The sequence below is a fragment of the Aphelocoma coerulescens genome, chromosome 18 (assembly GCF_041296385.1).
Source record: "Aphelocoma coerulescens isolate FSJ_1873_10779 chromosome 18, UR_Acoe_1.0, whole genome shotgun sequence".
NCBI classification, from domain to species: Eukaryota; Metazoa; Chordata; class Aves; order Passeriformes; family Corvidae; genus Aphelocoma; species Aphelocoma coerulescens.
The window spans coordinates 1138089-1164642 of record NC_091031.1 but is presented as its reverse complement, the minus strand read 5'-3'; the positions used below and the strand labels follow the sequence as shown (position 1 = coordinate 1164642).

General features: G+C 55.5%; 1 protein-coding gene across 1 annotated transcript; it reads left to right on the top strand.

The window, feature by feature from the left end:
* Nucleotides 1–417: 417 nt before the first annotated feature.
* NPLOC4 (NPL4 homolog, ubiquitin recognition factor) lies at nt 418–26286 on the top strand. Its single transcript, XM_069032380.1, has 17 exons — nt 418–548; nt 1526–1606; nt 3893–4005; nt 4730–4909; nt 7316–7364; nt 8281–8375; nt 9042–9165; nt 9703–9882; nt 10636–10722; nt 12199–12270; nt 13140–13266; nt 15388–15548; nt 21697–21768; nt 22812–22907; nt 23586–23702; nt 24529–24631; nt 24985–26286. The coding sequence occupies exons 1-17, from the start codon at nt 534–536 to the stop codon at nt 25140–25142; spliced, it is 1830 nt and encodes a 609-aa protein (XP_068888481.1). The 5' UTR covers nt 418–533; the 3' UTR covers nt 25143–26286.
* Nucleotides 26287–26554: the final 268 nt, after the last annotated feature.

The following is a 26554-nucleotide window of genomic DNA, read 5'->3' as shown; positions in this document are numbered from 1 at the left end:
ATGTGAGGGGCTGCGGGCGGGCTTAAATGGGGCTGTGTGTGCCGCCCCACAGCTGGGCACGATCTCCCTACCCACCCACCCCCACAGCTGGCCCCGATCCCCCCCTGCTCCACAGCTGGCCCCGATCCCCCACCCCCCCCTCAACACCGCGGAGCCCCTCCGAGAGCACTGGGGGGGGGGACGACTGGTTGCGTGCGGAACTAAAGAGCGAGCGCGGCGGCCGGGAGGGACGCTTATAGCTGTAGCACCGAGGCAGCATGGGGGACCACTAAGGCGGTAACACCGAGGCAGCGCGGGGGGACGACTGTCGGTGGCGCCGGGGTAGGAACCTTGGTGCGGCGGAACGCGGGCGCGGGGCGCGGGGCCGGGGGGCGGGCGCGAGGGCGGGCCGGTCCCGGGAGGCGGCGGGCCGGGCCGGGAGGAGCCGGGAAGGGCCGGGAAGGGCCGGGAAGGGCCGGGAGAAGCGGAGCGGGACGGGCCGCACCGGGCCGTGTTTGTGCCGCGCGGCGAGCCCCGGGCCCGCGGGCAGCGCCATGGCCGAGACGATTGTGAGTGCGGCCGGGGGAGGGGCGATGAGGCAGCAGATTCCTGTGCGGCCGGGACGGGGCACCGGGACGGGGGGCCGGGGCCGGGGCCGGCGGTGTCCGGGCCGGGCAGGCCCCCGAGCGGCGCCGCGGGCGGGTCCCCCGTGGTTTTGCCCCCGGGGGTCGGGGCCGTGACCCCGCGGTGCCGCTGAGCCCCGGGCGGGGGGCTCGGGGCAGGGAGGAGAAGGGGCTGCTCGCTCCGGTGAGGGGCTCCCGGCCGCGTCCCGGCGGGCTTGTGCCCGGGAGGGAAGTTGGGAGAGTGGAAAGGGGCTCCTGCGGGGTGGCGGCGGCACACGGGCAGCTCCCCGTGTCCCCTCCCGTGTCCCCCTTCCCACACACGCCGCCCCCTGCCCGTGTCCCCGTGTCACACGGGAGCGGCCCAGCGTCCCCTTTAGAACAACTCGAGTCCCTCCGCTGCCCCTCAGCACTCCGGGGACACCGATATTTACATTTCTGCCTTCCCTGCCTGTCCCCGGAGGACTCCCCTGGCCTTTCCCCCCAGAGCTGCCAGTTGTTGCCGTCCAGGAGCTCAGGTTTCCCGGGAGCAGCTGGAGCCCCGTGTCTGTCCCTGCTCCCTCATTGCTGGGGCTCAGCCGCGACCAGTGCAGTGCCCAGTAACACCAGTTGGGCCCGTGCCTGTGTGAATAACTCCCCCTTGGAAGCTCTGATCCACCCTCCTGGAGGTCTAATTCCATCTCAGAGGTCAGAGCTTTGGCCAAAGGTGTTTTCCTTGGAGCCAATTCCTGCCAAGAGCCAGGAGCGTTGGAATGATTCCCCCCATGCTGGCAGACATCAGCCAGTGCCACCCCAGAACTGCTCTCCTGGGTGTTTCCAGGCCCTGTGGAAGATGGAGATAGGAGAGAGGAGTGGGGGAACGTGAGGCTGAGGGCTCAGGGTAGGCTCTGTCCCCCCTCCCCGACTCGGTCTTCCCTCATTCCCAGATTATCCGCGTGCAGTCGCCGGAGGGAGTGAAGAGAATCACAGCCACGAAGAGAGAAACTGTGGCAACGTTCCTCAAAAAGGTACCCCAGGACCCACAGTGCCTTCCCATGGGATGGGGCAGGGCTCCCGTGGCTCTGTCCCAGGGGAGATCCGTGTTTAACCTCCCTGGCAGCAGCAAGGGACAGCATTCCGTGTGGAAAAACACGCTTTGATTGGTGTAGCTTGTGTTGTTCCAGAGGGAAAATAACAAATTTAAAGAAGAAACTCCCTCAGCTTCTCTGTTGGGGCTTCCTGGGGTGGGAACTTCCCTGGGAAGGGCCCTTTCTTGGTTTCTCCCAAGGAAGTGGCAGCAGGGAAGCAGAAGGAGCTATGGGATGGTCAAACCTCCTGCTCCAGGCAGTATCCAGGCCTGGCTCAGCTGTTGGATTTGGGCTTGAATTGTTGTTTGGATGTGCTGTGTGTGCCCCTGGTTTTTCAGTATGGATTTGGAGAGAGTGGGGGAGGGACTGAGTGAGATCTCAGGAGCCCCTGGGATGAGGGGAACACGCTGGGTGGGAGCTCTCAGCTGCCGTGGTGCAGCTGCTCTGTGTTCATTAGGAGTGAGCAGTTCTCCATTTGTTCCCCTCCTGGAGTTCCTCTGGAAGCCTCGGCCTGGGGGTTCTGTGCTCCATGACGTGGAGGGCCAGGCAGGTTCCCTGTCCCTGTGAGAGGGGAGGGAATGGCAGCAGGTGCAAAGCTTCCCTTTGTGAGTCACTGGCTTTGGCTGGAGCTGTGGCACAGCATTCCCTGACAGCATTCCCACCTGGCCAGGAAAAATCCTGATGTTTTTCAGGGCTGGCTCAGGGACACTCCCTGCAGCCTCCGAGCAGCCTCAGCCAAGGGAAGAGGAGCTTCCAGGATCTCTGGAGCCTGTGCAGAACGAGCTGCTGCTTTCCAGGGCTCAGGTTACCCCAGGGAACAATTGGGCTGGAAAACACTTCCTGCCAGGACAGAAGCACCTGGAATTGCCTGTTGATCTGGGGAAGGCTCTGTCCTCTGGCTGAGCTGGAGCAAAGACGTGTTTGGGTTTATTTCCTGCTGCAGGGTTTGCTTGGAAGAGAAAAGTGGCAAATTTTCCCACCTGAGGTCTGTGTTTTATCTAAATCCAGGTCTCTCCTACCTGTGCTGTGGATTTTAACGCTGGAATGCTCACCTAGGGGCTGGGTTTGGTGTTTAGGGGGACAGCTGTAATTAGAGAGGTACCAGATTGCTGCTTCCATCCTAGGAATTAACCTGGATCTGCTCCAGAAGTGTTCAAGGAATAAGGGGCTGGAGAATCTTCCCTGTCTCCTATGGCACATCCCGGGGAAAAGCAGCAGAAAAAGTCACTCTGGGTGTGCTCAGGGTAGAGTTGAGTCAGGAATTAGGTCAAAGCTGCTGTTAATGTGTTGTGGGATTTGTCTGCCCCCAAAAATGGAATTCTGTGGCCTGAGGAGCAGGAGCTGATCCCTGTGAAAGGGTCCCATTCACAGGGATCGCTCAGTGCTGCAAATCACAGCTGAGCTGACGGGAGAAAACTGCTTTTCATGGCTTTGCTCATGTGACAGCTCTTGGTGGCTCATCAGATTTGTCCTGTGGGCAGGATCCTGTCCCTGACTCCGACCAAAGCCACGGGGATTGCTTTTATTAATAAAGGCCTTTCACGTCAGAATTGAGGGCAAAACCTGTCAAATAGACGAACTTTAAACACCACTTTTAAACTGATGAAGTTCTCGAGTGGCCCAAATGTGCAAATTATTTTTGCTGGGAAGAGGTGTTGGAGTGATTCCAAGTAAATCAGACTTGATCTGAGCTGGGAAAACCTGCCTGGGGACTGAGGGGTGAATTCCATGGGAGAGAGGAGAAAACGGGGGAAAACCAGACAGAACAGCAGGAAGGGGTTGAGTGAAGCAGCTGGGAGGTGGAGGTGGAGCTGAGGGCAAAAGATCCGCACAGGTGAAGGTGTGGATTGTGGAATTCTGGTCCACACAGGAGGATGGGAGTGAGGATCTGCTTGGTGCTCCTGGTGGTGTGTGCTGGTGCAGCTGGAGCAAGAAAAGTGGGGTAACGGAGAAGTTTCCCCCTCTGGTCACACTGTGCTGGCCTGGCTGCAGCTGAAACTCTGCATTTGTGTTGTGTGAGGCACAGACAGTTCTGGTTAAGTTGTTTGAGCTCCTATTTTAATCCATTGCTTGTTTTTCCAGGTGTTTCCATCTGCGTTATCCTGAGCTCAGGAATGGGGGTGAATTGAGCTGGATTGCTGCAGGAGAAGTTCCCCGGGATCAGCTCTGGCTCTGAGCCCCTTTTGTGAGGCACCTCACAGCTTGTTGCTGTTCCCTGTGTTTCAGGTGGCGAAGGAGTTTGGGTTCAGGAATAATGGCTTCTCCATCTACACCAACCGCAACAGGACCGGCGAGATCACGGCGGCGCAGAACAAGTCCCTCAACCTGCTCAAGATCAAGTGAGTCCTCACCGGGAGGGGGGCTCTGCTCCCAGCTTCCAGAATGGGAAGAATCACATCCCAGGAGTCCCCAGCTTGCAGTGTCCCTCCTGGGACTGGGGAGGGGGGCCCTCGGTGGCTGTGCTGGAATGGGGGGGTCACAGTGACGTGGGAGAGGTGGTGGCTGTTCCTTGGGTCACTCCTTGGGGCGTGTCTGCTGTGGGGAGGCTTCATCCTGGATTTCCCTCCCTAATCCCTGTTTTCCACGTCTTTGTCCCAGCTTTCTCTGCCTCATCCCCACTTTCCCTCTCACATCCCCAGCTTTCCCTGCCTTATCCCCCCACTTCCCCTCCTGGATCCCTGTTTCCACCCTTTCATCCCTGCCTTCCCTCCCACATCCCTTTTTTCCTTCCCTCCCTCCCTCACCCGCCTTTCCTTACCTCATCCCAGCTTTTTCTCCCACATCCTTGTTTTCACTCCTTCATCCCAACTCCCTCCTCCATATTTTTCCCTCAGTTTTGTCTCCTGGTGGAAGGATTTGCATTTATTGCAAATAAAAGCAGGAAGAGGTGGCTCACAGAGCAGCTTCCAGCTGCCACCTGTGTTGGTCTGGGTTAGAATTTCTGTCACATTCCACACTCTTCCATGGTCCAGGAGGTTGGCTGCCTGCTGGGAAGCACCTCCAGCTTCCTGGGTGTTGCCTCCCACACTTCCCACTACCCATGTGCTGTTTCCCACCCTGCAGGCATGGGGATATGCTGTTCCTGTATCCCTCCAGCCCAGCTGGCTCCTCCTCAGAGACCATGGACACGTCTGTCTCCCAAAATTCCCGGCCTGGGGGTGCCCCCCAGGTGGTGGAAGATGAGATTGACCAGTACCTGATCAAGCAGGATGGGAAGATTTACCGGAACCGAGACCAGCAGCTGTAAGTGGGGGTGGGTTGTGTTCCTGCCCGCGGATCCATGGCTCAGCCCAGCAGTCAGGAAATTATTGTGGGAACTGCCCTTGGCTCCATCCTGAGTGCCCTGGGGACATCCACAGGGGAAAACAGCCCCTGCCATTGTCCTGGGAGGTTCAGTGGGGCCCTGGTGAGCCCAGGGAGGAAGCAGATGCCCAAATCCCAGGGTTTTTGGCAGGAAGGACTCACTCAGGGCAGCCATTGTTCTGATGGAGGAGGCCCTGGTGCTCGTGCTCCTGGGTTTTGTGCTCCTAAAACACATGGAATTCTCTAGATTAGGATGAACACTGTGCATTCTTTCTGGGCAGGGTTAGATGGGATATTGGGAAGGAATTCTTCCCTGTGAGGGTGGGCAGGCCCTGGCACAGGGTGCTCAGAGCAGGTGTGGCTGCCCCTGGATCCCTGGCAGTGTCCAAGGCCAGGCTGCACAGGCTTGGAGCAGCCTGGGACAGTGGAGGCTGTCCCTGCCCATGGAAGGGGTGGGATGGGATGAGCTTTAAGGTCCCTCCCAACCTGAACCATTCCAGGATTTGTTGTCCCAAGCAGGAGCACGCTGTGCCTTCAGATCCAGCCACTCCTCCTAAAGGAAAACATGGAAGTGAAGGAGTGAAAGTATCCAGTGGCAGAGGTTTGGAAGTGGGACTTGGCTTTCTGCCTGCTCACTTTCTGGCTTCCCTTCATCACGTGCCTGTCTGACCTCTCCATGAAACCAGGGAGTCCCTTTTGCTCACAAAAATGCACCAAAGTCCAACTTCCCAAAGCTCTTCCATGCAAGAGGCTTAGGGAAACAAAGCAGCTCCTCTTTGTGTAAAAATAACACAACAGTGAGTGAAATCCACCCAAAATCTACCCTGGTGCTGCTAAAACATCCTCTGCTGGGAGGGGCTTTTATTGCTCAGTGTTAATGGCCCAGCTGGGCCCTGGCCTGATGTCTGCACTGGTTGTAGCCTTGGGGCTGGAACCCTCTGGAATAAGACTCCCAAAAAGGTTGGAGGGAAAATTTTAAAGGCAGGAATTCCTGCTAAAACAGAATGATTTGCCCTTCCCCGTGGGGTTGTCCTCCACGTGGTTTATCTTCAGTGCTGCAGCAATGAGGAGGTTTGTGGAAAATCCTCCCTGACCTTCCCAGCTGACTGTAAATGATGGGATGTCACATCGCTGGAGCAATAAAGGCAAACCCACCACTCTGTGGCACAGACATTGCCTTGAACTTGCCCACATTTTTCAGAGGGATCAATGAAGCTGTTCTAGCAGGGAGCCGAGGCCCAGGGGAGGGTGTTGAGGATAAAAGGAGCTGTCTGGGCTGGTTCCTGGCTTTGGGATTGTGGATCAATCTCCAGTGGAGGATGCTGAGTGCTTTAGCAGCATTTAACTCTCCTTTCTGTACATTATCTGCCACAAAACATCCTTAAAAGCACTCCTGCAACTGGATCCCATCCATTGTTTCCACAGCCCAACCTCCCTGCTCCTCTCCTGGGCCCTTCCTTTGGAAACCAGCACTGACCTGGTGCTGGGGGATGTTTTATTGTTGGTTTAGGGTTTTTTTTTAAAGCAATCACCATAAGAGGAGATGCTTTCCCCTCTGTAACTCTATCCAGCAGGACTTTATCTGCTCGATAAACACACACTTCCCTGGCTGTTCCTGCCAGTGCCTGATAAAGGATGAACATTTTGGGTGGCTTTTTGTTAAAATCACCCTGCCATGTGGGCTGAAAATTCTTTGAATTTGAAGGGATTGAATTCTTCGATCTTGGAGGGCTGTAAAACCTGATCTGACTTGGATTCTGGTGGCTTTTGGGACAGCTGAGCCCCTTCCCAGGGACACTGGGAGGGTTTGATCCTGGCTGGGGCTCTCAGCTTGAACCTCAAACTGTTGCCATTTCTTTATGTGAAATTATCTTGGTGTGACCAAAATAATTGAAGTCCAATTCAACAGGAGCTGAAGTGATAGGACAAGGGGGAATGGGTTCAAACTGAAAGAGGGGGAGTTCAGGTTGGATCTATGGAAGAAATCCTTCCCTAGGAGGGTGGGCAGGCCCTGGCACAGGGTGCCCAGAGCAGCTGTGGCTGCCCCTGGATCCCTGGAAGTGTCCAAGGCCAGGCTGGACATTGGGGCTGGGAGCAGCCTGGGACAGTGGGATGGGATGGGCTTTTTAAGGACCCTTCCAACCCAAACCATTCCATGATTCCATGATCCCTGTCTAATATTCCTGGGGGGGGTGGAGAATTGCTCAGAGTTCGTGTAGCTCTTCCACACCAAACTTACTCCAGAAAACTTTTTCAGGCTGATTTCTCCATGATTAAATAAGGTCTATTCCTCCTTCAGTTTCCAGGTGAAAGGAGATTTAACCCCAGTTCTCTCTCTCTGCCCAGGTGTCGCCACGGCCCCTTGGGCAAATGCGTGCACTGTGTCCCACTGGAGGTAAGAGCCCCAGGAAGGTGCTACAGACACACCCCAGTTCCTCCCAGTAGGAACACTTTTCCCAGGAATGCTGCCTGCCAAGAGGTGGCAGCTCCAGGCTGGAATCCTGCCGTGCACCGCCAGAGCTGCTGGTTCTGGGATCACTAAAGCTCGAGGCCTTGGGGCCCCCAGGTTGATCCTGGTTAAGGCCGGTTTTCTGCAGTAATGAGTTGAACAGAAAGTGCTTCAAAAGTGCTCCATTTTCCCCGTGTCTTCACTTTTCCCTGGATTTTCTCATTTCGTTCCCTCTCTCCTGGATCCCAGCACTTCCAGTTTAACCACCTGGCACAGGGTGCCCAGGGAAGCTGTGGCTGCCCCGTCCCTGGAAGTGCCCAAGGCCAGCTTGGATGGGGCTTGGAGCAGCCTGGGACAGTGGAAGGTGTCCCTGCCCATGGCAGGGTGGAATGGAATGAGCTTTAAGGCCTCTCCCAACTCTTCCCAGCTTTAGTGACGCCTCCAAACGTGCTGGGCTGTGTAATTTACGGCACGAAGCAGCAGCCCCCCCCTCCAGAGGGGATCCTGGCTGCTCCAGGATGGCTGTTCCCTGCTGCTGGAAGTGCTCTGGGAGTCCTTGGCCGTGCTGGAACAGCTGGGCCCGTTGTTTGTTGTCAGATACTGAAAGGAAAAAGCTTTTTTGCCATTGAGATTCTGATTTGTGGGGCCAATCTGTTCCCAGAGCAGGAGGCCACCATAAAACTCCCTGTTGTAAAGCTCCACTGTTTGCATCCCAGTAGTAGCTGCCTTGAAAATGAGCCTGAATTTCCTTGATTGCTTCCACATTGGCGGGGTTGAGTGTGGAACATGCATTTGCCGAGGGATCAGGGTGTTATCAGACAGGTGTGTGACCTGGCTCTGCTCTGTGTGGTGTTTTTGGCAGCCCTTCGATGAGGATTATTTGAACCATCTGGAGCCTCCTGTGAAGCACATGTCATTCCATGCCTACATCAGGAAGCTGACCGGAGGGGCAGACAAGTAAGGAAATCTCTGGGTTTAAGGGAATCTGGTTGGAGCTTCGGTTTTTTTAACACAAATGAAAGTACAGACAGATCTCAGGGTTGGACACGAGGATTGAGTGGCAAATGGAGGAGAAAAGAACACATTAAAAATTTGAGGATAAAAAGAAAAAGCAGGGGTGAAAAGTCTTTTTGTTTTATGTCCCCATTTTGTTTCTGTTTTTCCTTTTCCTGTGGCAATATAATTCCTTCCAGGAAATATTCCTGATGGGGGGAAAGGTCAGATGGAAGGAAAGAGGTTCCCTAATTACACCAAGCTCCAAGCCTGGTTCTCAGACTTGGTGGACATAAGTTACACCGAGGTGTAATCTTCTCCCTGCTATTCCTAAATACCATTGAGACTTTTAAAATCTCTTTGGGAGGTGCAGCTCAGGTCCGAGAGACTTCCATTTGAAGGGAATTTCCCTTTCCAGGAAGCCTTGTGCACATGAAAGGATGATTTGCCTTGGTGCTACAATCTCTTACTTCCTGCATGCTCCATAAATTATTGCTCCAAAAGCATTTACTGTGGTAACAGCAGCCTTCTCTTCCCCTCTTCCTTCTCTTCTCCCCCTTCTCATCCTTCTTCCTCTTCTTCTCCCACCTTCCTCTTTCTCTTCCCCCTTTCTCTTCCCCCCTCTCCCAGGGGGAAGTTTGTAGCCCTGGAGAACATCAGCTGTAAGATCAAGTCAGGGTGTGAGGGACACCCTCCCTGGCCCGAGGGGATCTGCACCAAGTGCCAGCCCAGCGCCATCACCCTCAACCGACAGGTGAGAGGAGCTCGGGGACCTGCCAGGCTTTTAGTTTGGGAAAGGTGACTTCCAAAAAAGCCAACCAGGAGCACAAAGCCTCTGGGTGTCAGGGAAATCCTGTCCAGGTCTTCAGGCCTTGCAGAATGGGCTCCAAAATGTCCTGGGTCAGAATTTCCTCCCAGCGTGAGGACTGCGCTGGCAGCCCTGGTGGTGAATCCTGGTGATTAATCCTACTGGTTTTCCTCACGGAATCTAAAAGGCCACTCAGGTTCTGCTTGTTTCCTCCTAAATTTTGGTGTCCTTTTACCTGCAGAGGCTCTTGGGGCAAAGGTCCCAGTAAAGCCCCTGAGGTTCTGGGGGTGCTGAGCACATCCCACGCTCCAGCCTGAGCAGGGAGCAGTGCCGAGGGGTGGGAGCTGAGCAGGGGAAGAGGGAGGGAGCCCCCAGCCTCCCCCATCCCTGCTGTGCAGGATCCAGCTCCGGAGGGTGGTGTGTGTCCTGGGAAGGGAGCGGAGCCAGCAGAGGACGGCCTGACGCTTGAACTTTGTCAAACAGAAATACAGGCATGTTGACAACATCATGTTTGAGAACCACACAATTGCAGATCGCTTCCTAGACTTCTGGAGGAAGACAGGGAACCAACATCTGGGATATCTGTACGGCCGGTACACGGAGCACAAAGACATCCCGCTGGGAATCCGGGCGGAGGTGGCGGCCATCTATGAACCCCCCCAGGTGAGACCCTGGGCCCTCAGGGGCCACTCAGTATCGGGGAACACACTAACACCTTTTTAGGTTGGAAAACCTCACAGGGTATTTCCAGCTGCAGCTCCACAAGGAAAACTGTCCTGAGGGAAAGAGGACGTGATTTATGTCCTGAACATCACCATCAGTTGCTGCCCAGAAAGAGTTTTAAACCTCAGTTCTGCTTTTTTGTTGTGTTTTACCCTCGGGTGATTTGAATCCGGGGTGACTCTAACGGTGGATTTTGCTTTTAATCTTTCCTCGATTCCTGGCTTTCCAGCAGATTCTGTGCTAGGAAAAAACAGTTGCAGCCCTTGCTTCAGTTCCTTACCAGCTCTCTGGGAAAAATTAAGCAGCTTAATTAGATAAAGTCTAAATGATTTGAAGACAAAATGATGGAGCGGCTGAGGATGGGTTTGGCTGGAGCAGCCAGAATCCCCACTAGGTGGGGCACGGCACCACTCCTCAGCCGAGTACTCCTCATGTATTTCCTTCCTCCTCATGGTTTCTGCACGGCTGCCAAGTGAAATCCAACGGATTGTCAGTGCAAAAGGAACAAATGGATCCTTGGGAGTGTGGTGTGAGAGCAGAGTGGCACAGGGAGGTCTCTGGGGTGACACCAGTCCGTGGTGATGGCCAAGGGGAAGCCCAGACCTCTGCTCCCATCCCCTGCCTCACTGCCCACAGTGGCTGTACTGGCTTTTCCCCAGTTCTGTGTCACTAACCAGTGTCTCTTTGCTGCAGATCGGCACCCAGAACAGCCTGGAGATCCTGGAGGATCCCAAAGCCGAGGTTGTGGATGAGATCGCGGCAAAGCTCGGCCTCAGAAAGGTCAGGATGTGTCAGATCTTGTGTGTCTGTGTGGCAGGGAAGTGGTCAGCAATTCTCTCCAGCTCCATGGGGTTATCCAAGTCCCTTTAGATTACCTAAATCCTGCTAAAGTGTCAGCAGCTGTTACATTTTTAGGTCTAAAACCCAAATCCAGAGGGTTTTCTTGAGCACAGGCCCCTCACAGGGCTGTGTGACTGCAGTAACAGGAGCAAAACAGCACAAACTACTCCATCTTCCCTTTCTTCCCCCTCCAACAGAAGCCATTCCTGGGAGCCTCTCCCTGGCAAGTGCTAATTGTGCCCAGATGGAGCTGGAGTTGCCTCTGTGCTCCGTTCCAGGAGCAGGGAATCCCCTTGGGTTGTGGTCCCCTCCTTTGTGCTGCAGGGAGTCAGTGGTGTGTGGGCTTAGGGGTGCGGGTCCCCCTCAGTTCCAGCCTGCCAGTGATCCCATCAGGATCCCCTGGTTTCCTGACAGCTCTCCAACTTGCACTGATGTTTTCCGGTTTGGGAGCAGTGGTGGTATGGTGGGAATGCCAGGAATGGGATGTACACAAACAAGATTTGACTTGCTGGAGAAAACCCGCCTGGGAGAAGGCTCAGTGCAGACTGTAAACATCTGGGGAGGGCTTTGTTCTCCCAGATAAGATCCCACTGCTCGCCAGAGGCTGGAGCAGAACTTCTCCGTGTGTTATTTATTTCCATGTTCTCCCATCAGATATTTTTAATCCATGGGACTTAACACGTCACCGAGTGCTGGGTGCAGGGTTTGATCTGCCTGGGCTCCGGGGCAGCTGGGATCAGTTCTGCCTTGGAAAGGTTAATGCTGTAGGAGCTGGGATTGGCCCCTGGGTGGAGAGGGATCATCCCAAGGTGCATGTCCATGTCACACCTCTGTGGAAGGATTGATCCCAGGGGTTTGGACACGTCACACAGGACTCGCTCCGAGGTGTGTCGGTACCACAGAAAGCAGGAATGTGCTCTCTGGGGTCACTGCAGCCTCCAGTTTGGAATGGATCCCACTCCAGTGTGAGCTTTCCCTTAACCAGTGCGTGCGAGGTTCAAACTGGGATTGTGTGAGAGGTTCAGGCTGGGAGCACATGAGCTGCTCTGTCACCCACGGGCGCTGGATCCCGCTCCAAACACTCCGTAGGAAATGCTGGGGGTGGGAGCGGGTGGTGGCACAGAGGCCTCTTGCAGCCTCCAGATCTTTCCATGAAAAAATATTCCATAGTGAAACCTAATGCTGCAGGTGCCCTGGCTGGCCAGCTGGCATGCTGCTGCTCCTGGAAATGGGATTCCAAGGAGCCCAGCACAGCTGGGAGAGCCATTCCCTGCAGGCAGTGTGCACAGGGCTGAGAGGAGCCAAGAACATCGTGTCCTGTGAGCAGAAAATGTCTGAGCTCTTCTGGTTTCCTCTTTCCTTCTTTTTTTTGTCCTTTTTTTTCCTTAAAGCAATGTTCTCCATCCCCCTGTGTAGGTTGGCTGGATATTTACTGACCTGGTCTCGGAGGACACGCGGAAAGGAACCGTTCGATACAGCAGGAACAAGGTGAGATCCAGGTGGGACCCAGTGAATTCCCAGTGAATTCCAGCTCCTGTGCCGGGCAGAGAGCTGAACCAGGGCTGCAGGTGACACTGGAATTCTTGGGAGATGGGGTTTTCCAGGCACTTCTGAAGGAAAACAAGCTGGAACCCTTGGAAATATTAGGGATTGAAGTGTTTGGGGAGCAGGCAGAGCTGCTGGAGCTGCTTTGAGGAAATGGTGCTCATAAAATTGTGGGATAGTTTGAGTGGAAAGAGACCTCAAAGCCCATCTAGTGCCACCACAGGCAGGGACAGCTTCCACTGTCCGAGGCTGCTCCAAGCCCTGTCCAGCCTGGCCTTGGACACTGCCAGGGATGGGGCAGCCCCAGCTGCTCTGAGAACCTGTGCCAGGGCCTCACCCTGCTCACAGGGAAGAATTTCTCCCCAATATGCCATCTATCCCTGCCCTTTTTAGGGTTAAGAAAACTTCAGGGAGCGGAGGGGTATGTGAGGGACAAACCCAGTGAGCCAGAGTGACTCAGAGGATGTTCCCATGGGCTGGGCTTTGTGACACATACGTGGCTCAAACTTCGACCTCCTCAGCTTCCTGTCCTTGTAAACCCAGTGATATCCATATTTGGAAAGTGAAACTTGATTTTTCAAACAGAAAAAAGGTGTGTAGAGGTGGGTGGGACTCTCTGTGGGACAGTCCTGAGCCAGCCCAGGGCTGGGGAGCTGACAGGTCACATTCTTGTCCTGGGCTCCGCAGCAGCTTTCCACGAAAGCGTGTTTTCCTGGGGTGTTGCTCGTTTTCCTTGGCTGCAGCCCAGGGAAACAGGTCTGGGCTACGTCACCTTGTCCTTTCACTGATTGGAGTCCGTGCTCTCCCCTCAGGACACGTATTTCCTGAGTGCAGAGGAGTGCATCACAGCTGGCAACTTCCAGAACCAGCAGCCCAACATCTGTCGCCTCTCTCCAGATGGGCACTTTGGATCCAAGTTTGTCACAGTTGTGGCTACAGGTACTAACTGGCCTCAGCCCTCTGGGCTTCACCCGAATTACCTCTTGTTAGCAGAAGAATATGCCAAAAATCACAGGTCCTGCTCCCCATCTGTCCTATTGAACAAGGGTTTTACTCTATCACGCTAAAATACTTTCTCATTCTTTGTCTTCTCCTCTCTACAATTATTCACTCATTATTTATTTGCCTGGTTTTTACTCTACAGCTGTTTAAAGGGACTTATTTGAGGCTCAGCCCCACCTCTCAGACCCAGAAGTCGCTCTCTGCCTGCAGCCAGGGCAACAACTGTTGCTCACTTTTCATTTCAAATCCTTAAGCTCCAAATTCTGTTGCCTGGAAGCAGCAGTGCAGAAGCACAACACTCCAGATCCTCAGAGTTATGGATTAGTTCCTCCTTCAGGAGGTTCAGGAGGGATCTTTACCTCCCTCATGTTGCTGTCAGGGAAACCTGTCAGGGAAAAAAGAAAAAATGTTTGGAAACATTTTTTTGGCTGCGTAAAACAGAAGCTCCTGCAAAGTGCTTATGGTTAAACCCTCTGGTCTGAGCTGTTTTCAGGGAGTCTCCAGAGGCACCGTGGATGGGCTGGGCTGGGCTGGGAGGGGGGACACTGGCATGTGCTGGGAGGGCTGGAGTGCTCCCAGATCACTCTGTTCTTCTCCATGGGATGACACATGTCTTCGTTTAAACCTTCCCTGGAGCAGAATCGCTGGTTCTGGCTCTGTTTAACACAATGAAAAAACCCTCATGACTTCCAAATAACATCCAGAGTGAAAAGTGAAAGTGGGATGGGACATTGCCTGCCCTGAGCCTGGCTTTGTAAGGGTTCCCAGGGCCTTTTTTCAGTGAAAAAGCTCTTTTTTTAGTTAACAGGCCCATGCCTGTACATTCCAGACTGCTAAACACATCCATCTCTCATTAAATATAGATCTGTATCTCTCTTCTTATATATATATATTTATTTAATTTTTTTTTAAACAAGGTGTTTTACTGAGCAAACACACTGTGTTCAGGCCTTCCCCCGTCCTGGTCTATGTTTAATTTCTCAGAGTGTTTGTTCTGGAGCAGTGAGTGATTGAGGTTACAGATCAAAGGGTAGAAAAGGAATATTTCCTCTTTGCTGTTCCAGCTAATTTCATTCTCCTCTGTTCAATCAGCCCAGCAGGTTCTATTTAAACACTTGAGTCCCTCTTTTTGTGCTGCAGAAATGTATTCGGATAGTTTGCCTCAACTTTGCCTTTAAATCCTCCACATGGATTAATTCCTATCCCCTCCTGAATTCCTAGCTTTGGAAGTAGTAACGTTTTCCTACCATCTGCCTCCCTCCTCTCTTTCCAGTTGTATTCCAGTGACACATGACCTGATGTTGCTTACATTATCCAAATGGAAGCGCCAAGCATGTGATCCTTCCATGAGCCAGGCTCTTAATTCCCACTTTCCATGTCAGATTTCCACCAAACCATCCAGTACAGGCTGAGAAAACACTGTTCAAGCCTGACATGACCAGGTGATCTGCAGCTCAGGGATCCTTGGGAGTGAAACAGGCCCACAGGAGCTGCAGGCCTGGCTTTTGTTTGGAAAAGGAGGAGATACCTGCAGGGTAGTGGGAGGGTGATGCTGTCAGAGCCCCCAAAAGGGCAGCTGCTCCTCCTCCTTAGAGCTCCTGGCAGAGCATTCCTGCTGTTCCCTGGGCTCTGTGCTCTTGGGATAGTTGTGGAAATGTGTGTGACTACAAAAATGTGGAGTTTAGAGGGAATTCTTGCCTAAAATTCTTCCCACGCAGCAGCACCAGCAGCTTCACCTTGGCGTTCATCACTGTTAGCCTTGTGTTTAATCATGGAGTCTTGGAATTGTTAAGGTTGGAAAAGAGCTCCAAAATCATCGAGTCCAACCTTAGTGCTGCTCTTCCAGTCATTTCTCTTGGAGTTACACCGGAAATCACCCCTGTGCAGGATTTTCAGGAAGAATTTCTCCATGGGAAGGGTGGTGACGTGGAGTACCCACCCCTGGAGGTGTCCAAGGATGACACCATGGAGATAGGCCACGGCTTGGACTTGTTGATCTTGGAGCTGTTTTCCAGCCTCAGTGATCCTGGGATCTTTAACCATCCTCTCCTCTTGCAGGTGGTCCCGACAACCAGGTGCACTTTGAGGGGTACCAGGTGTCGAACCAGTGCATGGCCCTGGTGCGGGACGAGTGCCTGCTGCCCTGCCGGGACGCGCCCGAGCTGGGCTACGCCAAGGAGTCCAGCAGCGAGCAGTACGTGCCTGATGTCTTCTACAAGGTGAGGCCCGAGGGCCTGGGCAGCTCCGGGATGTGCCCCTGGATCCAAGCTCTGATCCTGAGGAGCAGCAGGGAAAGTGTGCACCCAAAGTGGGTCCAAAGTACTCAATTTCATGGAGTCATGGAATGGTTTGGGTTGGAAGGACCTTAAAGCTCATCCCATTCCACCCCCTGCCATGGGCAGGGACACCTTCCCCTACCCAGGTTGATCCAAGCCCCACCCAGCCTGACCTTGGACACTTCCAGAGATGGGGCAGCCACTTCTCTGAGTAAACTGTGCCAGGGCCTCACCCTGCTCACAGGGAAGAATTCCTTCCCAATATCCCATCTGACCCTGCCCTCTGGCAGTGGGAAGCCATTCCCTCTTGTCCTGTCCCTCCATCCCTTGTCCAAAGTCCCTCTCCACATTTCTTGGAGCTCCTTTAGGCACTGGAAGGGACTCTCAGGTCTCCCTGGAGCCTTCTCCAAGTAAATATCTCCGGGTGAATATCCCCTCCTCTGGACTCGCTCCAGCACCTCCATGTCCTTCCAGTGCTGAGGAGCCCAGAGCCGGAGGCAGCGCTGCAGGAGGGGTCTTGGAAGGACATGAGGTGTCACTGCTGTCCCTGCCTGCTGCACTTTGGGGTTGTTGGTGATGGATGGAATGTTATTCCCTTGCCAGTTGTTCCTGGAGCCCTTCAGCCCCTCCCATGCCTGCATGGCCGAGTTGGGAGCTCAGGATCAGACTCTCTGCAGATGCCAATAGCTCTGCTGCTCCAGCCCAGGGCTTCTGGTGCCCCATGAGCAGGGACAGAGGAGTTAATTAATGACACTGCTCACTGGCTAATTAGCCATCCATCACCCCATTAGTTATCTCCTTCCTGTCCTGTCTGCTCCTGCTGCCTGTGGTAAAGCTGTCCCTTAAGGAGCACAGGATAAGGAAAGCTGCCTTCGCTTGGGAGGAGTGTAATGAGTGGATTGTGCTCCAGCAACGGGAATGGAGCTGGTCGGGGTGTTCCTGCATGCCCTGGACCTGGGAATGGGACATGCTGGTTTCCCTGTGAGCCTCCGTGGTTTCCACCCCTTAGTGTGAGACTGCTGGCTTGGCTTGACCCCACCTGGAAACAAGGAACAGCTCTGGGCTGAATCCAGTGCTGGGGAGGGAGAGCAGATGGAATCCTGCTCTCTCTGGGCAGGCAGCTTCCTCCTAGGAGCTGATAAGCCGGGGCCGATTACGATCCAGCAGAGCCGGGTGTGCAAAGGTTGGCCCCGAACGTGAGCAGGATGAGATCATCTCCTGGCATGCCCTGATGCTGCTCCGGAGCAGCCCGGGCTGTGCCACACTCGGGCAGCCTCACAGGAGGTCCCGCAGGTCTGTGTCCCACATGTGGCCCACCCGGGGTGCTGGGAGCAGCAGGAAGCTGGTGGGTGTTCCAAGAAGGGCTTCACTCCCATCCCTAATCTGAAGCAGGGAGATAAACAAAATGGGAACGGATGGCTCCAGCCTTCCATGGAAATTTCCATCAACCACTGATTCGCTGGATCGGGCTGCAGCTGATTTCATGTTTTAGAGCTTCTCTCCCTAATTGCCCTTTTCAGGGAGTGCTCGAGGATGGCCCTGCCGGGTGGGATTCTCCCTCAGCCTTCAACGGGTTTGGCTCTAGGATCCCTCAATTATTTTTGAATGTTCTTAAATAGATGGAAAGCTTAGTCACTGCTGGCTTGGGAAACCTTTGGGGTCCCATTAAATGTGCAAGGCTTGAGGTCAGAGACACTACCTCATCCTGGGATGGTGACAACAGCCGTGTCCGAGCCCCGATGAACTCCAGGAAGAGCAGGAATCCGGCAGGATTCCGGCATGGAATCTTTGGGGTCAGCCACTTGCTCTCTCTTTGTCCCCAGTCTGTGATGTGGGGGTTCCCCTCTGTGCTGACCCCCAGCCAGTTTTTGGGGAGAAAGCTGCACTTTGGAGTAGTTGCTGTTTTCTCTGGGACTGCGCCGAGAAAAGTCCATGTGCATTCCCGTGCAATATCCACGTATTCATCTGAAAAGCCCTTTAGGATGAAAGGAGCTCTACAAATTAATTCTAATTGAATGAGGACCAGGAGGCCAATGTTTGGGGAGTGTGGATGTATTTATAGAACAGCCAGATGTGAGGCAGGACCCCTGGAACTCGGATCTGTCCGAGGGCAGCGCGGTGGATTCACCTCCGGCTTGTGAATGGGAAAAGGGGCTGCTTTTCTTCCATGGAAATGGGAAAACTGATGGCACTGGCATTGTCCTGTGGTTTTCCTGAGCCTGCAGCTGTGTGATTTCTGTATTCCTTTACCATTCCCTTTATGTTGGCCCCTCGCCTGCTGCTCCGAGGAGCCACCCCCGTGGAGTAGGCTTCGGACACGCGGCCGTTGCTCTCCTGGCCCGGGAAGGGAGAGCTGTGCTCCAGTGGGGAACTTGAGGGGGGTGTGGGGACTGTGAGAACAAGTTCCTTTCCTCTGAGGGGCCTCCCCAGGTAAGATTAGCCAGGAGGAAGAACAGATCCCTCCTGGGGTGTCTGGGAAGCATCAGGGCTCAGCACTGGTTCCAGCTGGAACGGGGTACAACCAGCACGTGCTGCTGGGCCAGCTCAGCACATGGAGCTCGGGAAGGAGTCCATGATGCGGAGACACGACCCAGGTCGGGGTAAAGACCCTGTGAGTGAAGATGATGATGTTGCAATGGCCGCTTCTGAGCTGGATGAGGGTGAGCCCAGCTGAATATTCCACACGAGCATTTTCCATCCTGCCTTCTGTCCTTGAGCGGCCTCCTCTGTCCATCTGGTTTTAGAAAACAGCTGGATTGATTTGGATTTCACTGAGAATGTACCTTGGGTTGATATTCAACACTGGGGGATGCAGCTGGGGGATCCCTCCCTGGGGCTGCTGCACCCTGTCCCTGCTGTCACCTCCTCCCAGTCCACTGGCCCAGGAGCTCTTCGGTGCTGAACTGCTCCACCATTCACTTCATCAGCTGAGGGAAGAGATTCCTGACGTTTTACAGATGCTTTAAAACTCTTGGATAATTGGATTTGGGGGCTGGCTGGCTTTGTCTCTTATCACAGGTATTTGTGACAGCTCAGCGCAAACATGTCATCATCATCCTCGAAGTGAATTGTGTTTTACAGCTGCCTTATCCCCCCAGAGTTTCTTTGGGATTGTTTAATGTCCCTCCAGAGTTTCTTTGGGATGGTTTAATGTCCCTCCAGAGTTTCTTTGGGATGGTGTAAGACAAAAGCCCTTTACAAGCGTTGTGCAAGAGCCCTTTGCCCTCAAGTCCCACACGAGCTCTGAGCTCTCGCTGCAGCTGAGCCGTGTCTGAGCCCTGGCCTGGCACCAGTGACATGTGTCCCATCCCTCCCTGGGACAGCCCCGAGCCAGGGCCCTGCTTTCATTAGAGCCCAGCGGGACCTCTGAGCCAGGCTGTCCTACCATGGCATTGGAAATCCTCTTCCCAGGGGGAGCCAGGCTGCAGGGAGTGTTCACTGATGGGGAAGGACTTCCCTGGCTGCCCTCCCACTAGCTCATGGGCCGCCTTAGCCTTAAATGTCCCAGCTGCTCTGGGGAGGAGGATGCTGGATTAGCTCAGCAGGAGTCTCCTGGGAAGGGTTTCAACTCTCCCTGACCTGTCACTTGCTCTTGGAGAAGTCGCTTCGTTTCTGCGCCTCAGCCGCACTCCCCGTGCGAGGGGCAGGACTGCCCGGGAAAGCGCCTGGAAGTCAGCAGAGGGAAGAGCAAAGATGGGATTTATTCACACATGGCAAGGACAGATGGCTGCCGAGCTCCGCCGTGCCTTAGCAGAGGGAGCAGGTCGGGAAAAACGGCGTGGGATGCGGGATGCTCACAGCATGGGATGGTGACAGCGTGGGATGGTGACAGTGTGGGATGATCACGGCTGTCCTGGGACACGGATCCGGAGCCTCCCTCCTGGCTGGCAGCTCCCCGGGCTCCTCACTTGGCTGCTCCCCTCACCCTCCATGGATAATCCTGAGGCCACCCAGGAGTCTTTCCATCCTGCCAAGGTGTCTGTGTTCCCATCCTTTTCCCTGTTCACCCTAATCCCAGTGCAGCTCCTGCCTCCAAACAGTGGCTGAAAGGCTCTAATCCCAGCCTTGATGCAATCTCCACTGGGATGATGCATTGTCCAGACCCTCCAGGCCTTGCTGCTGGATTTTTGTCCTGGAGCCAAACGCTTGTGGCTTCATTAACCCCTTCCTGGCCTCCCTTTGGAGCAGGTACTACTGGGCTTTGGGGGTCTCAGGCTGCAGCAATAACAGGGCGCTGGGAGGGTCCTGGTGATGCCAAGCTCAGGATAAGGATCTTTATCCCAACAATCTCAATTTGATGTTCATTAAGGCCTTTAAAACGTAATTAAATGATCCATGGTGGTGGGAGAGGAATGTTGGGGTTTGGGGGGGCTGTCCTTGCAGGATCAGGGCATGCCCTTGTCTTGGGGGAGTGAGGTTCCAGTCTGTGGAGGCCTCAGCAGCATGCCATGAAAAAGCAGGCATTTAACATGGAAATCCCCAGAGGGGGAGATTAAAGCCAACAGGTGCTGGAAAAATGTTTCTGCATATTAGAACTTAATTAGATTGGAAAATGAATTCCAGATGGGCTAATTATGCATGAGTTGTTGCAGGTCCCTTCATGCAGGGGCAGGATTGTGTTTGGGAAGCTGATTGGATCTGATTCCTGCCTCTTGTGGTATCACTGAGATCTAGAAGCAGGTTGGCTCTGGGGTCCTGTGATCTCCCAAAAAAGGCTCCATGGCTCCTCCTGCTCCTGTCGGAGCTGGAGAGATCTGAGGCCACAACCTGTCATGTGCGAGGAGCAAAGATCCTAATCAGGATTGCCTTTCAAAGGAGCTTCAAAGACTGGAAGGGAGATTTTTTTTTACAGAGGGAACAGTTCCTGGGGACAGCGGGGGCTTGTGGAGGGGGTCGGGAAGGGGGGCTGTGCCTGGAGGGGAGCAGCATGCTGGAGCCTGCTGGGGCGAGGTCTGACTGGCAGAGGGATGGTGCTGGCTGCTGCTCCGCATAGCTGTGCTGTGTAAACACCAGGGAGAGCGGGGGAGTGGTGCTGGAGTGGTGTTCTCCGGGAGAAAACATGGCTGGGAGAAAGGGGAGGGAGTCCTGGAGCCAGCCGTGGGCAGCGTGTCCCTGCATGGTGCTCCCCGGCCCAGCCCATGGAACGCTGCTCCCATCCCACGCGGGAAGAGTGGGACTCGCAGCCTTTGGGGGTGGCAGCTCCGGGTCCAGCTCCCGCCACCGAGAGCCCATGGAATGTCCAGTACAATGTCCCTGACCGGGAATTGCGGGCGTGTGATTTATGTGGGGCTCCATGAATGATTTATACCACGTTAAGTGATGATTTAGGGAGAAAACACGGCCCCCTCGTACGGAATCCTTAATGAAAAGTGTCAGTTCTCCGGGATTTATTTCCGAATCGGTGTTTGAACCCGGCGTGTTTGACATCAATCACGTCTAATTGTCAGGTTATGATTAATGAACATATGCCGGCCGTTTGTCTCCCTAATTAAACTTTATGTTCCCTTCGTCTGGCAAAGCAAAACAAGTTTACGCCGTGGGATGTGCTGGTTCCAAGGGTCTGGGTGTGAGAAAGTGCCCGGATTCCCAATTCCAAGATGAAGAGTTGGCTGAGGGACTCCTGGATTTGCAGAAAGGCAGGTTTGCCTCGGCTGAGGAGGCAGAGGTGGCCTGTCCATCTCTTTAAGATGGAGCTGCTTCCTAAATGGCATTTAAAATCATGGAATCCTAGGATATCTGGAGTTGGAAGGGACCCACAAGGATCATGGAGTAGAATCCCACCTTTACAGTCCCTGGATAATTCCAAGCCTCTCTCTAGTGGGAGACAATCCCAGGGTGGTTCATGACCCCACACTCTCTTGGCTCACAAGGAAACAGAGATCCTGATCTCAGAGATGCTGGAATTACAGAGATCTCCAGCCCCAGGGAGCAGCAGGGAATTGGGCAGCCCTGAAACACCCATCCAGGTTCTTTTCCATACCGTCAGTGATCTGCCAGAGCTCAGGACTCTGCATGAGCATCTCCAGGGCAGGATCCCTTGGGCTTTACACCACTTCCATGCTCAGGAATAATCCAACTCTTTTTCTTTCAGGACATAGACAAGTTTGGGAACGAGATCACCCAGCTGGCTCGCCCGCTCCCGGTCGAGTACCTCATCATAGACGTGAGTATTCCCTGCACGTGTTTGCTTCCCACAGGAGATGGTCAGAGTGGAGCAAACTCCTAACCCACCTCTGAAATTCCCAGTGGAGGTGATTCCTGAGACAGATTATCCTCCTCTGCCTGCTGCTGCCAGGCATTCCTAGCAGGGAGGTGGCTGCCCTGCTCCGTGGGCTCGGTGTGGTGCCAGGGAACACATTTGTTTTCCAGGAGAGCACTGCCTGGTGCCTTATCATGGCTCTGAGCTGGCCCAGAGCCATGTGGCCAGGAAGCAGCAGCCCCACGGACCCATGTCCCGGGCACTGCCTAATGAGGAAACTCCAGAGCAGCAATTAGGGATCCATCTCCTTCAAGTGACTCAGCAGGTTGTCCAGAAATGCCTTTTCTTGGAGGAGGGAATTCACGCTCTGGCACAGCTTGGCCGTAGCGGAGCTGCTGCCAGGCACGGCACGGCTCAGCCCCAGGGCTGGGAAGCAAAGTTACGGTGTGGAAGGCAGGAGAGCAAATAATTGGGATGCCAGATGATATTGCTGGAGTTGGAGGTGGTGCCAACAACCATTAGATCCACCTGGAGCAGCCTCTCTGGTCCAGCTGCCCCTGGCACAGGCAGTGCCGGAGCACAGCAATTCCTGCAGGAGTGAAGGCACCTGTTCCTGGGATACCTGGGATGTCACTGGGATGAAAACAGAGGGGTGGAATGTGCATTAGGACCCTCCCAGGACCTCCCTGCAGCAGCAGCTGCCTGGCAAAGGGCAGAGCTCTGTCAGGATGGCCGTATCCCAGTGACCTGTGCAGAGAGGGATGCTCTCCATGGCGTCTGTCAGGACCAAACCCCTCGTGTCCCTCCAGCTTCCTTAGAAAGGGAGCCAAGGGTGTGGTGATAGAATATCACTTGAAATTAAATTAAAAGCCATCAGATCCCTGCAGAGTCCCTCACTGTTTGGCTGAGCTGGCATCAGAGCTGTGGCTGTTCTCGGCTATCTGGACTTGCTTCCCATATCCCACTGGTCTCTGATCATCCTTCCTTGGATTTTTTTTTTTTTTTAGATTACTACAACTTTCCCCAAGGATCCAGTCTACACTTTTTCTATTTCTCAAAATCCATTCCCCATCGAGAACCGCGATGTGCTGGGAGAAACTCAGGTGAGGGGCGATTCCTGGTGGAGCCGGGTTCCACAGGGATAGGCTCTGCCTCCCTCGTGCTCACTGACATCTGCAGAGGGACAGCTGTGCCCTCAAGTCACCCCTTCCCAGTTCAGCTTGCCAAGGTCCTTCCTGCACGGAGCACTGTCTGCATGCCAATGCCGACTGCCGGCCGGTGCCGAGCTCCCGCCGGATCCGTGATGGGATCAGGGCTCCCTGTGCCTGCCAGGCAGCTCCAGCCCCATGGTGACAGCACAAACCTGCTGAGACTGTGGTCTGGTCCTGCTCCCAGAGTGCTGCCTTCTCTTCCTGGATGGAATCTTTAAGCACAGAAAGCTGTTCCTGCAAGAAGCCAGGGCAGAGGATGGGGAGGAAGGGGCTGCTCTGTCCTCTACTCCCTCTTTTCTGTACGAACAAGGCTGGAGTTGCCTGGCTCCCCCTCAGCACCTCTTGGATCTGAAATCGGCTCTGTGGGTGCTGGGGTTGGTTAAGGGGAGCTGCTGTGGGTCCAGAGCTGTTTTTTCCTGGAAGTTGTTAGCTGGGATTCAGTCAGGCAGGCGGGGATCTGGTTTTGGAAATGTCCCTGCACATTGCAGACAATAGCCAGAGGGGCAGGAATATCTGTTGGTGGATCCAAATAGGAATTGACTTCTCTTCATTACTGTCCCCTCTCTCCAGGACTTCCACAGTTTGGCCACGTACCTGTCCCAAAATACTTCCTCCATTTTCCTAGACATCATTTCCGATTTTCATCTGCTCCTCTTCCTGGTCACAAACGAGGTCATGCCTCTGCGGGTACGTAAGGGGGCAGGGAGGGTCCTGTCCCCACACCATCCCCCCCATCCCAGGGCCCTCAGCCCCTCAGGGGTCCCTCAAGTGGGTGGAGGTGACCATTTCTGCCATCCCATGTCCCTGGGCAGGGCCTTCTGCTGGCTCTTCCTGGCCAAGCTGTTGGGAGAAGGTTTAAAGAGTTTTAAAACCTTTTTCAAGTTCTAAGCACAAAGCCCCTGGGCTGCTGGGAGCACTGAGGGGGGTGGTTGTCCACATGATCCCAGAGCCAACTTGGCTGCAGCTCCCAGAGCTGGAAATGTTTTAAAAATTATCTCAGAATCAGGAATTTGGTGGGAACAGTAAGGAGATCAGAGCCCCCAGAACTCAAGGCCAGCAAGGTCCTGGCTCTGCAGCTCTGCTGCTGCCCTTGGCCGGGCACCGGGGCCTGGCGGCTGCCCCGGCACCACCGGAGCTTCCCAGGGAGACCCAGCTGGGCCGTGTTTGCCAGAGGCTGCGCATGTGTGAGGCAGCCGGGATGACCGTGGGCAGCTGGAGATCGGGATGCGGGCAGGGATGGGGGCTGGCGTGCTCCAGCATGGAGGGTTTGCACCTCTGGGAGTTGGGATTGGCCCACAGTGCTGGGCTGCTGTCCCACAGTGGTAGGGAATACCTCCTGGAAGCAGAGGAAGGGAAGCTTTTTGGGTGTTGGGGTCTGTCTGAATGCTGGGGGAGCAGAGGGATAAAGTGGGGCACCCCAAGGATGTCGGGAATGGGGGAACAGCTCAGATTCAGAGTCCTGCCTTGCCCTGGAGGGGGTCCACAGTGCTCATTTCCCACCTGTGACTTCCAGGACAGCATCAGCTTGTTGCTGGAAGCCGTGAGGACCAAAAATGAGGAGCTTGCACAGACCTGGAAAAAATCGGAGCAGTGGGCGACCATCGAGCAGCTCTGCAGTAAGAGGGGGGTCCCTGGGGCAGGGAGTCCCTCAGGGAAGGGGTCCTGGGTCCCTTGTCCCTTGGCAGAGCTGTCTGGGGGTTGTGTGGAGCTGCTCCCGAGCTGTCACAGAGGCTTCTGGAGGCTTGTGGGGAGGAAGCTATTCCTTGGTCATGGGATCCTGGAATGGTTTGGGTTAGAAGGGATCTTAAAGCTCATCCCACCCCCTGCCATCTTCCCACTAGACCGGGTTGCTCCAAGCCCCATCCAGCCTGGCCTGGAGCACTTCCAGGGATGGGGCAGGGCTGATGGGGGGGCTGCAGGGTGGGATGTGCAGCAGGATCCCAGCACTGCCCCGGGCTCTCTCCCGCAGGCACGGTGGGGGTCCCGCTCCCGGGACTGCAGGAATACGGCGCCATGGGGGGCTCGTCGCACGCCGTGGCCGCGGCCATGTGGCCCTGCCAGCACTGCACCTTCATGAACCAGCCGGGCACGGACCACTGCGAGATGTGCAGCCTGCCCCGTTCCTAGCCCCGCTCCTGCCCGGAGCGGCCGGCGCGGCGCCTGTCCCTTCCCTCTCCTCCCTTCAGCTTCCAGCCCGGGCTGCGGAGCTGGGCACGGGGGGCTCCAGCCCCCCAGTTACTCCTCGCTCCCTTTTGGGGGCTCCCAGCCCGGACAACCAACGCTTTCCTCAGCCCGTGCCTGGGCTGGCCCCCCACCACCCTCAGCTGCTGCCAGCCTGCCCTGGGGGAGTTGGGGGGCTTAGGGGGCTGCCTGTGCCCGCTTCCTACCCAAGGGGAGAGGGAGGCTTTGGCATCTCCCTGCCCACAGCTTTGCTCTCATTCCCTGCCTGCCTGAGTGCCTGGATCCCGACAGCTCCGGCACTGACCGGCCCGGCGACACGAGCAGGTGGCTGTGACGTTCCCGGAGCAGGACAGGCACCCCTGGACACCGAGCATGGGGTGGGCACGTGCCAGTTCGTGGCTTGGCACTGCTTGGTGAGCTTTGGCACCCCGTGGGGGCTGCGGGAGGGGTGTCCCCTCCGGGTGCCGTGTCCCCCCCGCTGCACATGGTTAGGCTCCCAGGGAAGGGGTGCAGGGCAGCCACGTAACTCGGGCACCCACCTCACCTCCATCGTGCCCTGGGAGCCAGTTGGTGCCTTCCCACGTCCCTCCGGAGCGTGTCCTGGCCGGAGCTGAGGCTCAGGGGTCTTGTCCCCCAGCCTCCCTTCAGCCCCCCGCTGGGGCTGCCCTGGGCACCGCTGGGCAGGGGAGAGGCAGGCGGATGCTGGAGGGGCTCAGCCCTCCCCTCACAGGGCCTCTGACCCCCAGGCCCATCCTGGAGCTCCCCAGCCCTGGCTCTGCGGGCTCTGGTTCAATCTCGGGGGCACCGGTTCCAGCGCTGCCCTGTGTCCCCTCATGGGAGGGGTCCAGAGGCCCTGTCCTGCTCCAGGACAGCACTGCCCAGACCCTAGTGGGGCAGGGACCCCCAGCCCCCTGCCCCTCGCTGGGTCTTTCCAAAGGCTTCATCCCAAGGCCCGGCTCCGGGCTGCGGTTGCTTTTCCCCTGGGTGTGCTGGGGTTTGGGGGTGCAGCGCTGGGAGCGCCCGGGCCGGGCTGGGCTGACCCAGGCGTGGGGGCTGCAAGTAATGTGGAATAAAAGCACCTCAAACCAGAGCCTCCTGCACTCTGTCACCTGGCCCGGCGTGCTCTGCGTTCCCAAAGGGAATGGGCGAATGTTGCACCCCAGTGTGTGCCTCTTGTGGTCCCTCACCTGGGCCTGGATGGGGCTGGGATGCTCTGTGTTCCTCTGGCAGACCCTGTGTCCCAACACTGTCACCTGGGATGGGGCTGGGATGCTCTGCATTCCCGACGGGAATGGGGAGACACCGTGCCCCAGCGTGCTGCCACTTGTGCTCTGTCATCTGTGCCGGGATGGGGCCGG

Coding starts and splice junctions, on each gene's coding strand:
- NPLOC4 (XM_069032380.1), top strand. Junction 7,365..8,280: donor TGCACTGTGTCCCACTGGAG/GTAAGAGCCCCA, acceptor TGTTTTTGGCAG/CCCTTCGATGAGGATTATTT. Junction 15,549..21,696: donor TGCCTGATGTCTTCTACAAG/GTGAGGCCCGAG, acceptor TTTTTCTTTCAG/GACATAGACAAGTTTGGGAA.